Source organism: Bos grunniens, chromosome 16 (genome assembly GCF_055505025.1).
Source record: "Bos grunniens cultivar Pamir isolate PY7600 chromosome 16, Bosgru_T2T1.0, whole genome shotgun sequence".
NCBI lineage: Eukaryota > Metazoa > Chordata > Mammalia > Artiodactyla > Bovidae > Bos > Bos grunniens.
The window spans coordinates 19,975,629-19,987,824 of record NC_141180.1 but is presented as its reverse complement, the minus strand read 5'-3'; the positions used below and the strand labels follow the sequence as shown (position 1 = coordinate 19,987,824).

Below are 12,196 nucleotides of genomic sequence, written 5' to 3'. Positions count from 1 at the left end.
TGATTATTTGGGGTGCTATTAGTTAACAACCTAGTCTTTAAAAACTACATTTAATTTTTAGGTGTGTAATAGGGAAGAACCTTTGTGTTCTCTTATAAACTAATCACTAAGGGGATGTTGCCTATAAGCTTAAATACACATAATGGCCCAACTCTGGGAACCTTGCCTCCCAGATAATGAGCATTAAGCTAAAACACCTTTGTTTAGCTCAGAGGAATCATCCTGACCAGGTCTACGTGTGAATGACTGCAGGGAGGAAGAAATTAACACGTCCCCTCCAGAGGCTGATGGGAACCAGGAAGTGCTTGACTTTACACCCTCCCTTTTTAGTATAAAAGAAGCCTGATTCTAACTCAGGTAAGATAGTTTTTGCCATATGAGTTCGTTATCTTAGTCTCTGGCTTCGGGAATAAAGTCACTATTCCTTGCCCCAACAGCCCATCTCTCAGCCTATTGGCCTGTCGTGCAGCTAGCAGTATGAAGTTGGACTTGATAACAGGTATTTATTTCCATTTAGGTCAAGAGTTTTTTTTTTTTTCTTTTAGACTTACTAGGAATTTTTCACATCTTGCACAGATGTGTTAAAAATAAGATGTCAACTTTGCTACACTGAAGTATTATGGGAAGGAAATAATTCCAAAATTATGTATAAAACACCTATGAATCAGATATAATAAAGGACAAGGTATATGATGCACAGAAGTACAATATACTACACTTGATCTTAGCCAAAAGGCCGAGAAGCAGTAGTACAATATAAATGCTAACTAATATTAAATAATACTCATTTAATAATACAAGGGGACATTTGGTCATATGAAAAGAATCGTTAGTGGTTTTGACATCATGGTGGACTGATGGTGAATTCATCTGTGCTTCTGCTTTTCTTGCTTTCTGAGAAATTTCTGAGGATTTCTGATCTCACTCAGGAAGCATTATGGTAAAAATCTGATTGAAGAAATATACATTTTATCTATGCTGGGGTTTTTTTTTTTTTTTTTTTTGGTAATTGGAATGGCTAACCTCTTGGTACATCTGCCCCATACTTTCATCACTAAATAAAACCCACCAAACTGATGGCTATTCTAAAACGTACTTTCCTTCTTTGTTTAAATTTGCTAATTCAGGCATGAAGTTTAAAGACAACTCTATAGAAAGACTATTACCTTGAGTTCACATGGAGTAATTATTGAGGGCTCATTCAGAAAACGAAGATCATGGCATCTGGTCCCACCACTTCATGGGAAATAGATGGGGAAACAGTGGAAACAGTGTCAGACTTTATTCTTGGGGACTCCAAAATCACTACAGATGGTGACTGCAGCCACGAAATTAAAAGATGCTTACTCCTTGGAAGGAAAGTTATGGCCAACCTAGATAGCATATTCAAAAGCAGAGACATTACTTTGCCAACAAAGGTCCATCTAGTCAAGGCTATGGTTTTTCCTGTGGTCATGTATGGATGTGAGAGTTGGACTGTGAAGAAGGCTGAGCGCCGAAGAATTGATGCTTTTGAACTGTGGTGTTGGAGAAGACTCTTGAGAGTCCCTTGGACTGCAAGGAGATCCAACCAGTCCATTCTGAAGGAGATCAGCCCTGGGATTTCTTTGGAAGGAATGATGCTAAAGCTGAAACTCCAGTACTTTGGCCACCTCATGCGAAGAGTTGACTCATTGGAAAAGACTCTGATGCTGGGAGGGATTGGGGGCACGAGGAGAAGGGGACGACAGAGGATGAGATGGCTGGATGGCATCACTGACTCGATGGACATGAGTCTCAGTGAACTCCGGGAGTTGGTGAGGGACAGGGAGGCCTGGCGTGCTGTGATTCATGGGGTCGCAAACAGTCAGACACGAATGAGCGACTGATCTGATCTGATTTTTAATTAAAGAAAGAGGGAAAATAGTTTCTCTTCCTGTACCTACCAAGAATATAAATTTTAAAAAAAATGGCACCAGCTCCTCTATTGTGGCTCCTGTATATATATTTTTAATTTATTTGGCTGTGTTGGGTCTTCAGTTGCGGCAGGTGGGATCTTTCCTTGCAGTGTTCCGGGTGCTCTCTAGTTGCGGCATGGGGGCTCCAGAGCGCAAGAGCTCTGTAGCTGTGGTGTGCTGGCTTAGTTGTCCCGTGGCATGTGGGATTCTGGTTCCCTAACCAGGGATTGAACCCATGTTCCCTGTATTGGAAGGCAGATTCTTAATCACCGGACCACCAGGGAAGTCCCAGCTTCTGTTCATTCTGATTGCTGCTGTATAAAATTTTCAAATTAAATGTAATTGTTGAAGTTTTTGTTTTGTTACTTTTTCTCTAGTTTCCAGAGAATGTATTGACATTCTTCTAAAAACCATTTGCTCTAGATTTTACCTGGGGAGTATTCTACATGTGGCTTACCATCTCTGTGAAACTCATAAATAAATGAATGAAAAATTGATAAAATGTGATGCCATATCACTGACAACAGACCAGGATGGTGATTTAGTAACCAGAAGTGTGTAGCTTTTGTTCACACTGTTCAGTAATGTGTCTGATGAATAATTATAGCCCCACATCAAGTAATGGAACTACTGGCTATAATCAGAAAGATAGTGGGGACTTTTTAAATTAACTTTCTCCAGTCAAACTACATGGAATATAAGAAATTATGAAACTGACTGGCAGTGCACTTATAAGAGGCAGTCAAACAGGTGTTTTCTTAAAAAGCTGCTTGAAGCAAAGAATTACTCTGTTTTGTGGACAACAATACCAATTTTGCAGGGCTTGGCTATCAGCTGTCTTGTTTATACAACTAACCTGGTGCGCCTCACATGGGGCACTTGGTTCTAAGCACCCAGAAGCCTCTGCCTGACTGGATGCAGGGCCCAGCAGGCCTGTGGCTTCAGCCCCACTTACCACTTTGTTTGCACAGTTTCTGATCCTCAAAGGTGCATCTGTTGCTTTTGAACCTGGCTTTGTTTTGTTTCTAATTTTATTGATGTATAGTTGATTTACATTGCGTTAATTTCTGCTATGTGGCAAAGTGATTCAGTTATATATACATTCTTCATATTCTTTTCCATTATAGTTTAGGATATTAAATATTGTTCCCTGTGCTATATAAGAGGACTTTGTTGTTCATCTGTCTTATATATAATAGCTTGTATCTGTTAACCCCAAACTCCCAATCCTTCCCTTCCCCACCCCCCTCCCCCTTGGCAACCACAATTCTGTATTCTAAGTTTGTGAGCCTGTTTCTGTTTTTCAGACCATGTCATTTTATATTTCACAGGCAAGCATATGGTATTTGTCTTTCTCCATCTGACTTACTTAGCTTAGTATGATAATCTCTAGGTCCATCCATGTTTCTGCAAATGATGCTTCATCCTTTTCTATGGCTGAGTAATATTCCATTGTATATATCTACCACATCTTCCTTATCCATTCACCTGTCAATTGACATTTAGGTTGTTCCCAAGTCTTGGCTATTGTGAATAGTGCTGCTATGAACATCGAGGTGCATGTATCTTTTTGATTTAGTTTTGTCTGGGTATATGCCCAGGAGTGGGATTGCAGGATCATACAGCAGCTCTATTTTTAGTTTTCTGAGGAAGCGCCATATTGGTTTCCATAGTGACAGCACCAACTTACATTCTCACCAACAGTGTAGGAGGGTTCCCTTTTTTCCCACAGCCTCTGCAGCATTTGTTATTTGTAGACTTTTTAAATGATGGCCATTCTGTTTGGTGTGAAGTGGTACCTCATTAAATTGTTATGATTTGCATTTCTCTAATAATTAGCAATGATGATGGCTCTGTTTTTTTTAAGTTCTCTTGAATTTCTTTTATCTATTATCGTTACATGTTCAGAGTTACAAAAAGATGTTAAAGTGAGAACTTAAAATGGCATCTTTGGTATTATAATAAAAGGCATTACCAAGTTGAGGGTTCATCTTAAGTACTGGTTTGTATATTAGAAAATTAGAGATCCTAAAAGGTGTCAGGCTACAAGTCAAAAAAAATGACTTGTGTCTCATTTGTAGTGTGTGTGTGTATGAAGGCCTTCTGCAGGCCCTAAATTCATATATCATGTGGGTGGATTCCTCGGTAAAGAGTACCCTGCACATATATGAAACAGGATTTGTTCCTTTTTCTTAAAGTAGCTAAGGACTTCAGTAGCTAAGTTCCTTCCCTAGTTTAGCTTGATGAAGCTACTTGTTAAAGAAAAAATATTCAATGACATGTGCTAAAAATGATAAGGCAGACTTCATCCAGGACATTAATGCTGGTATAGGGACCACTGCAATGGGATGTTACAGCGTGGAGAAAGACAGGGTTCAACTCCAAACACAGCTTGGGCAAGAGGGAATTTAGAGCCAAGGTGCAGGGATAGAAAACAACTAAGAGGAAACACCAGGGATAACAGGGGTTCTGGCTAAACTGACTTAATGGAATTCTTGCAGAAGGCAGGCCAGGGTGATGAGACATCACCTAGGGCAGGGGTCCCCAACCTCCAGGCTGCAGACCCGTACCTCCTCTCAGATCAGTGGTGGCATTAGACTAGAAAGAAAGTGCAGAATAAATGTAATGTGCTAGAAATGGACATGGAACAACAGACTGGTTCCAAATAGGAAAAGGAGTACGTCAAGGCTGTATATTGTCACCCTGCTTATTTAACTTATATGCAGAGTACATCATGAGAAATGCTGGGCTGGAAGAAACACAAGCTGGAATCAAGATTGCCGGGAGAAATATCAATAACCTCAGATATGCAGATGACACCACCCTTATGGCAGAAAGTGAAGAGGAACTCAAAAGCCTCTTGATGAAAGTGAAAGTGGAGAGTGAAAAAGTTGGCTTAAAGCTCAACATTCAGAAAACGAAGATTATGGCATCCGGTCCCATCACTTCATGGGAAATAGATGGAGAAACAGTGGTAACAGTGGCAGACTATTTTTCTGGGCTCCAAAATTACTGCAGATGGTGACTGCAGCCATGAAATTAAAAGACGCTTACTCCTTGGAAGGAAAGTTATGACCAACCTAGATAGCATTTTCAAAAGCAGAGACTTTACTTTGCCAACAAAGGTCCATCTAGTCAAGGCTATGGTTTTTCCTGTGGTCATGTATGGATGTGAGAGTTGGACTGTGAAGAAGGCTGAGCGCTGAAGAATTGATGCTTTTGAACTGCGGTGTTGGAGAAGACTCTTGAGAGTCTCTTGGACTGCAAGGAGATCCAACCAGTCCATTCTGAAGGAGATCAGCCCTGGGATTTCTTTGGAAGGAATGATGCTAAAGCTGAAACTCCAGTACTTTGGCCACCTCATGCGAAGAATTGACTCATTGGAAAAGACTCTGATGCTGGGAGGGATTGGGGGCAGGAGGAGAAGGGGACGACAGAGGATGAGATGGCTGGATGGCATCACTGACTTGATGGACGTGAGTCTGAGTGAACTCCGGGAGTTGGTGATGGACAGGGAGGCCTGGCGTGCTGTGATTCATGGGGTCGCAGTCAGACACGACTGAGCGACTGAACTGAACTGAACCATCCCCAAACCATGTCCCTACCCATTGTCTGTGGAAAAACTGTCTTTCATGAAATCAGTCCCTGGTGCCAAAAAAGGTTGCGGACCACTGACTAAGGGATGCTGAAGGATGAGGAAACAGGTTAGATACTGAGGGTGGAGGGTCCTAGTTAAACTGGGATTCTTGTGAAAACTTTTATTTTCTGAAGTACACAGATAGGCCTAGGAAGATATTCATTCTGAAGTACACAGATAGGCCTAGGAAGATATTCAGGAGCCTGACTAAAGTTTGGGCAAACAAAGAATCATTGTCAGCTTCTGTATCAAATATACCATGATCCAGAATGCAACTTCAGACATCATTTTTATAGTATACATTTAAAATTACAATTTCTACAGTAACCAAGTAATTCATAGCACCTCTTTTCCTTATTAAAAATTTTCACAGTACTGATGCCTCAGTCTGTTCCAATATATTTGGAAAAGTATGTTAACATCCTCTAGTGGTGAGTTTATGAATAAGAATCAAAAAATCATGTTGCTGCAAACCCACTGTGGCTGTTTGCAGAACTGAATGTTCTTTACCTTCAGGCTCGACTTATCCTTTGACTTTAGCCCTTTCCATGGAAAGCTCTTATTTTAAGACATGCTGATTCCCAAGAGTTTCTATTATTCTGAACTGTAAGAATAAATCTCAGATTTTCAAAACTCAGTTCACCCAACCCCAACACACTGAAAGATGTCTGCCCTTAAGAGTAACACAATTCCCAATCAGCACACCAAGGTTAGGAGCAATTCCCTGAGCTCTACTTATTAAGCCAAGTCCTGTTTCTCTTACTCAAGAAAGCCTTGTTAAGTAAAAAGAGCACACGTAGAATGCCCAAAGAGGCCACTAACTGATGGCCAAGAGCCACCTGACATTCACAGGATTCTTTGGCTCTTGAACTTACTACCAAATGAGGGCCATCTCCCTTCCCATCATCAATGACAATATACCCATTTCTACAAACTTGCCATTTTGAGAAACAGAATCAAGAATTAGTCAACAGAGAAAAATTAAGGAGATTTATTTTTGGTAAAACCACATAATTTGAATAAGGCACATTCGTCAACATCAATGAGAAACAAATGAAAACACAATCATGGTTACATAAGGAAGAAGGGGAATACCCAGAATTTAGACATTAATATGGGCCATTTATGTTAAGTAGAAAAAAAGCAAAATGCAGTTGTTTGAAGGTCAATGTGTGCTTCTTTTACGACAGGGATGACAAACAGATTTTAATCTCCTGTAATCTGACCAACCAGAAGCAACTGCCTGGAGCTTTGGGCTTTAGAAGGCAGAGGCCAGTGTGGGCACAGAAAGAAGGTTCTGACTGCTGTGGGCGGGGGTGCCAAGCAGCGCATCTTCCTGCCTACTCAGCCCGCTGCTTCCCAAGTCCAAAATGTTCTTTCTGGTTCAGGTGACTGCTCTTAGCCAAGGACAAATTTAGTTTATGAGCCTCAATAAGGAAAAGTGGGAGATCATTTCTCAGTATAGGAACCAATCTATGGATTTTTAAAGCCATCAAAACAAACTGAAGTAAACAGAGCATGTAACCCTGGAAGGAAAGGCATTGAAGACTAAATTATTTGTACCTTTACCAATTATTTACACATTAGGGGATACTGGTTGTAGGCCGTTTAGACAAGGCTATAGTGCTCTTAACTAGTTAGTAAATTTTTAAAACCAGTTGAGGAGCATTGCCATATACAGATCTGATAGGGCAGTATTTTGGAAATGAGTTTCCATAGCCCAGTCTCTGAATGAGGCAAATTTAGGCCCCACATCATCAGCTACTTTACAGCCTAAAGCCTAAAACTTAACATAATAGGAATAAGGGATATTTTAAAGTCATCTGGAAAAACTGTTTTACACAGATATTTTTAGTTAGTTCTCTCTAGAATTGGTAATACCTTCTTTGTAAATGTATTACTCAAAACAAGTATTTCCCATGTGACTCACAAGCCTCAGTATTTCATAAACTCATAGAACCCTTAAAATATTTTAAAATAATCATTTCATCATAGTTCTATGGATTATAGTATTTGTAATCATTAATAATAATCATAATACACATATAAAGACAAATATCAACAGTCCCATTGAGCAAGTGATATAGTGTCCAAGGTATTTTAATTTTGGAAAAACACAAACAGAAAATAGAACCACTATGACTTTTCAATAAATAAATTTCAAAGTGAAATATATTATGCTGATTGACAAAATATTAAAATGAAGATTAGTATTTAACTACATATTCAACATGACAAATAGATTAAAAACTGCTTTTATAAAATGATGTTGAAGGCTTTATAAAGATGTCTTACTTTTATAATTATTTTTTATTTCCAGATGATAAAAATAAGGTGTCAGGTTCCTATTTGAAAGTCCTTCTCTATCAGTAAACTGTATATAAGCTTTATTCCCATTAAATGATAATCAGATATAATGATTATATCTTCTGCTTAGGTTCTGAAGTACTGGACACCTGATTATGCTGCATAAAAACTGGTCAGATGTATGCAAATACAGTCCCAGTGAAGACTACCTTGCTGAATTACTACTTCCACATGATGAATTCGTTGTATTTTTAACATCAGTGCTCCTTATGCTTCCTATATAAATCAAACAATTAAAAACTGTGAAAGGGACAAACCCACCTCAGCAGCTAACACTGTTTACCTGGGTCTTTACCTGGAGGATGGTGGGTCACAGGCCTGCTGTACCTTACTCACCACATAAGCTTGGCAGGTTTCAGATGAAATAATATTTAAATTACTTAATTGATTTAAAAATTAGAAATAGAAACAACAGCATTGCTACCTTTGGTTTTATGAATCCCTAGAACTTCACTGCTAACCTGTGGGAACTGGGAAACTCAAAATTTACCCCATGGGGAAAGACACTTAAGTCTAGAGACGGTCTATAGTTCTACCAGTTGCTTCCAGAACTCTGATATCACTCAAAGAAATGACTTACATTAATGTATAACATAATGAGAATTGTTCTGTGATAATAATTAAACGGCAATGCTTGGATATCATGCATGGTTATTGTATGCCCACAAGTCATTGTTCGAAGTCAAGCAAACTATCACAGTAATGAAAGATGAACATAAAAGAAAATTTGAAAACTTGAAAAATGTAAAAAAAAAAAGTACAACTGAATAGAAATTAATTTGAGTACATTATATAATAGATTTTATTTGTACATTTAAAAAATATGAAATTTTATGCTTTAAGAATAAATCATTGTATTCATGAGAAGACCCAGAGCTAACATACTGCTTCTTTTAAAAATGATTTTTGAAATAGTGGATAGAAAACTGACAACAGTTTCAGCTGACTGCACTTTCACATTGAAGGAGACTTTTTTACGAAGTGAGTGAGTGAATGAAAGTCGCTCAGTCGTGTCTGACTCTTTGTGACCCCATGGACTATACAATCCATGGAATTCTCCAGGCCAGAATACTGGAGTGGGTAGCCGTTCACTTCTCCAGGAGATCTTCCCAACCCAGGGATCAAACCCAGGTCTCCTGTATTGCAGGTGGATTCTTTACCAGCTGAACCACCAGGGAAGCTGTTTTTAACAAAGACCAAAGAGTTTTGTTTTTGTTTTTTTAAAGAAAAGTGACATTTGGAAATGTTTTTCTAAATTATACTGAAAGGAAATGAGGAAACACCATATTCAACTGAATGAAGAAACAATCTTTGTCTGTGATCTGAGTCACTGATGACACGTACATACTCCATACCGGCTCTTTACAGATCCGAAGTAGCACAGGTCAGCAGGCATCAGTTCTACAAGGCACCACTGGTTTTGTGAGTGAATGAATGAAAGTGATGTAATGCTAGCATCTGAGATCTAGAAATATTGAAAAAAAATTGAATATGGTATATAGATTTTCCTTCCATTTCTATTGATTTTATACTGTATTGATATTGATCTTATATACACTATGTTTTAACTATTTGTTCAGGAAGGTGTCGCCTCAAATCTAGCAGAAGAGTCCTTCACAAAGGCCCCAGTGAAAACAGCTCCTTTAGGTATGTGGCCCTACACTCAATTGAGCACAGTGTCAGGTCTTGGTTGGAACAGATTTATATGTTTTTCCTGTGACAAACACTATCAAACAGATTCTTCCTCCCATATCTTTATTATCTCTCTATAGGTATCAATAAAGACCCCTATATCTGATTACTGTTTTTGAAAAACCTTCTACCCTTTAGTCACTTGACTTTGGAGGTCAAAACCTAGCTGAAATATTCGAGGTTCATGGTGATAGTTCCTAGGTATGCCATGTAATGGGTTAGATCCTTCACTAGGTCAAGATCATTTTACTAAAGTTTCTGCTTTAGGGGTGAAATGCAAATCAATAATCACTGTCTCCATAAACACTGTTCTAGAGCTTTCTTACAATCACAGAACATGATCCAACAATTAATACTAGCTGTTAAAACCTCTTAGAATCTACCTACCATTTCTACTTCCTCTCACTAAGTATAATATCTCCTGCATTTTTCTAATTGTTAACCTACTGGTTCTTCTAACTAGAAGATCAAGAAATGAACTACATTATATAATGTTCCATCACTGTACAATAAGTAAACAGTATGGTAAAGTTATGCCAACGTACCCATATAAAAACCTACTATTCAACTGGTTATTAAAATCAGTTCTGCATAAAGCATTCAAACGCATCTTAGACAATTACAGAATTTCATCAGGAGAGACAGAAATGCTGAGTAACAGAAATTAACAAATGCATAGAAATATGCTAGTAAATACAAGTTTACACATTCTGCTAATCATCTGTAGGTCTTTGTATTCTTCATAAATAGCATGTCTCTATGATAAACTTGTATTTCATCTTCTAACTACTCATGAGTTTTAATTCATTTCTTTCTACCCATTTCCTATCTTCCAAGCTGTCTTTTCCCTTAATCAGTGATTTTCAAACTTATCAGCAGAACTCTTTATTCCAATTAAATCTTATGTAGGATCCCAATATGTAAAATGGGCAAAAAAAGAACTTCTTTGATACAAAAAGGAGAGGGGCCAGTAGACGGCTTGGAAATCACTGCTCTATATCAGAAAATTGAAGCAAAGATACAGCCAGTTGCAATTTATTCATTTGCAATGATTATAAACAGTTCCCCCATCACTTCCAATTTTTAAGAACATTTCTTGAGCACAGGCTGCTTTTCCCTTAGAGCTCATTAACGGAAGAAAAACATACTGCCTTACATATAGTATTTAGGTAAATAAGTATTTGAATTCTTATTTCCTTTTTCATACTGTTCAAAAGTGCAAAAAAGCATAAGATGTAGTCCTGCAACTACGTTATTAAAATGAGTTTTAAAAATATTTAACATGTAATAGAAAATTTTTAAAAATTTTAACTGCTTTATAACTGTAATTACTTTAATCTGAGTCCAAATACTATCCACAGGCTCCTTAGAGTCTCAAGAAAACAAAAATCACTCTGTAGTTACTGTGAGAAGATTATCTTCCCATTTAATCATTCTGTCGCTCTATTTTTGGATTGGAAAAAATTCCTCAGTTGTATATACCTGATTCACTTGAAAGGCAAGGAAAGAAAGTCAGGTCAACTTTTAGCTTTGCCAAGCTTAGATTAGAAAGATTTTACAGAAAGTAAAAAATGAAAATTTCTTTTCTAAAATAAGCTTGTTTGTGCTTTCCAGGCATTTCCTCACATTCATCAACCTCCTTCCACATAAAAAGGCTTTTCAACTAACTTTCTAATAATCCCATACCGACCATAACCACCTCTGCGCTTAGCTTATACAAAGCAGCCTCGTTCTTCTATGCTCCTCACTGGCTGGACAGGCAGCACCAGGTGGGAAATACGGCTCCACAGCCCACTCAATTTGTCTGAATCCATGTGGTTAAAGGAGCTGGGAGTGTTAGAGTTGGTAAACCTCGCCCAGAGTAAATCTCGCACTTTCTCTTCGGTTTCCCTTGGGCTGACGCTTGCTTCTAATGTTTCCTCCTCCAGTAGGACGGTCAGGACCAGGGCCACATCTTTAAAGGCAGCATTCTCATGGTCACAATACTTATAGAAAATCAAGGTGGAGCCTGCAGGAAGGGATTCAAAGTGATGGACCACAGCTGCCTTCTGGCCCTTCTCAAATCCAGAGCTCAGCTCCGTGTCAACTGAATGCTTGACCTTATCACTGTCCTGCAGGGTTTTCCCAGCCCCATCAATCTGAATGGCAGAGACCTTCTGGGCAGATGTGTAGGCATCCGCGACATGGTGGCTGAGGCACTTCAGCGTCTCTCTTCCCTCTCGGGCTGCTGTGAATATGATGATGGCTGGCTCACTGGGGTGTGAGGCGTTGAGGTGCTTCTGGAGAAATTTTCGTCCTCTCTGCCACAGAAAGGAACTCTGGCCTGGAAATTTATCCTTCAGTTGGCTAAAATGAACCAAGAAAGCCTCCAAAGCTGGATTTTTGGGGACTTGCTGGGCTGGAGATGAATAGTAGCTATTAACAGAACTTAGCAAAACTATGGTAAGAACCAGGAAGCAAAAAATGATGGAGCCTGTCAGAGAAAGAGAAAATGAAAGACAAAATTAGAGAGAATGAGTCAGAAATAAAGCCTGTGGCAAACTAAAAAGAGGCAGATACACTG

At 38.7% G+C, this 12,196-nt stretch overlaps 1 protein-coding gene, 1 long non-coding RNA gene and 1 pseudogene across 8 annotated transcripts in view; 1 reads left to right on the top strand and 2 right to left on the bottom strand.

Annotated features, from left to right (window-relative positions):
• On the top strand, positions 1 to 2,439 carry LOC147356286 (uncharacterized). Its single transcript, XR_015143193.1, has 3 exons — positions 1 to 357; positions 438 to 499; positions 1,128 to 2,439. It is a non-coding gene; the product is annotated as an uncharacterized LOC147356286 (long non-coding RNA).
• Positions 590 to 748, bottom strand: LOC147356287 (U2 spliceosomal RNA; annotated as a pseudogene).
• Positions 2,440 to 6,549: 4,110 nt separating the features above from the next.
• The window catches only part of LOC147356284 (torsin-1A-interacting protein 2-like), a 44,815-nt gene continuing 39,168 nt past the window's right edge, over positions 6,550 to 12,196 (bottom strand). For all 7 annotated transcript variants that reach the window (XM_086343554.1, XM_086343557.1, XM_086343556.1 and 4 more), the window contains one exon: positions 6,550 to 12,106. In XM_086343554.1, the coding sequence (XP_086199680.1) occupies positions 11,346 to 12,106 (761 nt within the window). In that variant the 3' untranslated portion in view covers positions 6,550 to 11,345. The remainder of the gene's footprint in view (positions 12,107 to 12,196) is intronic.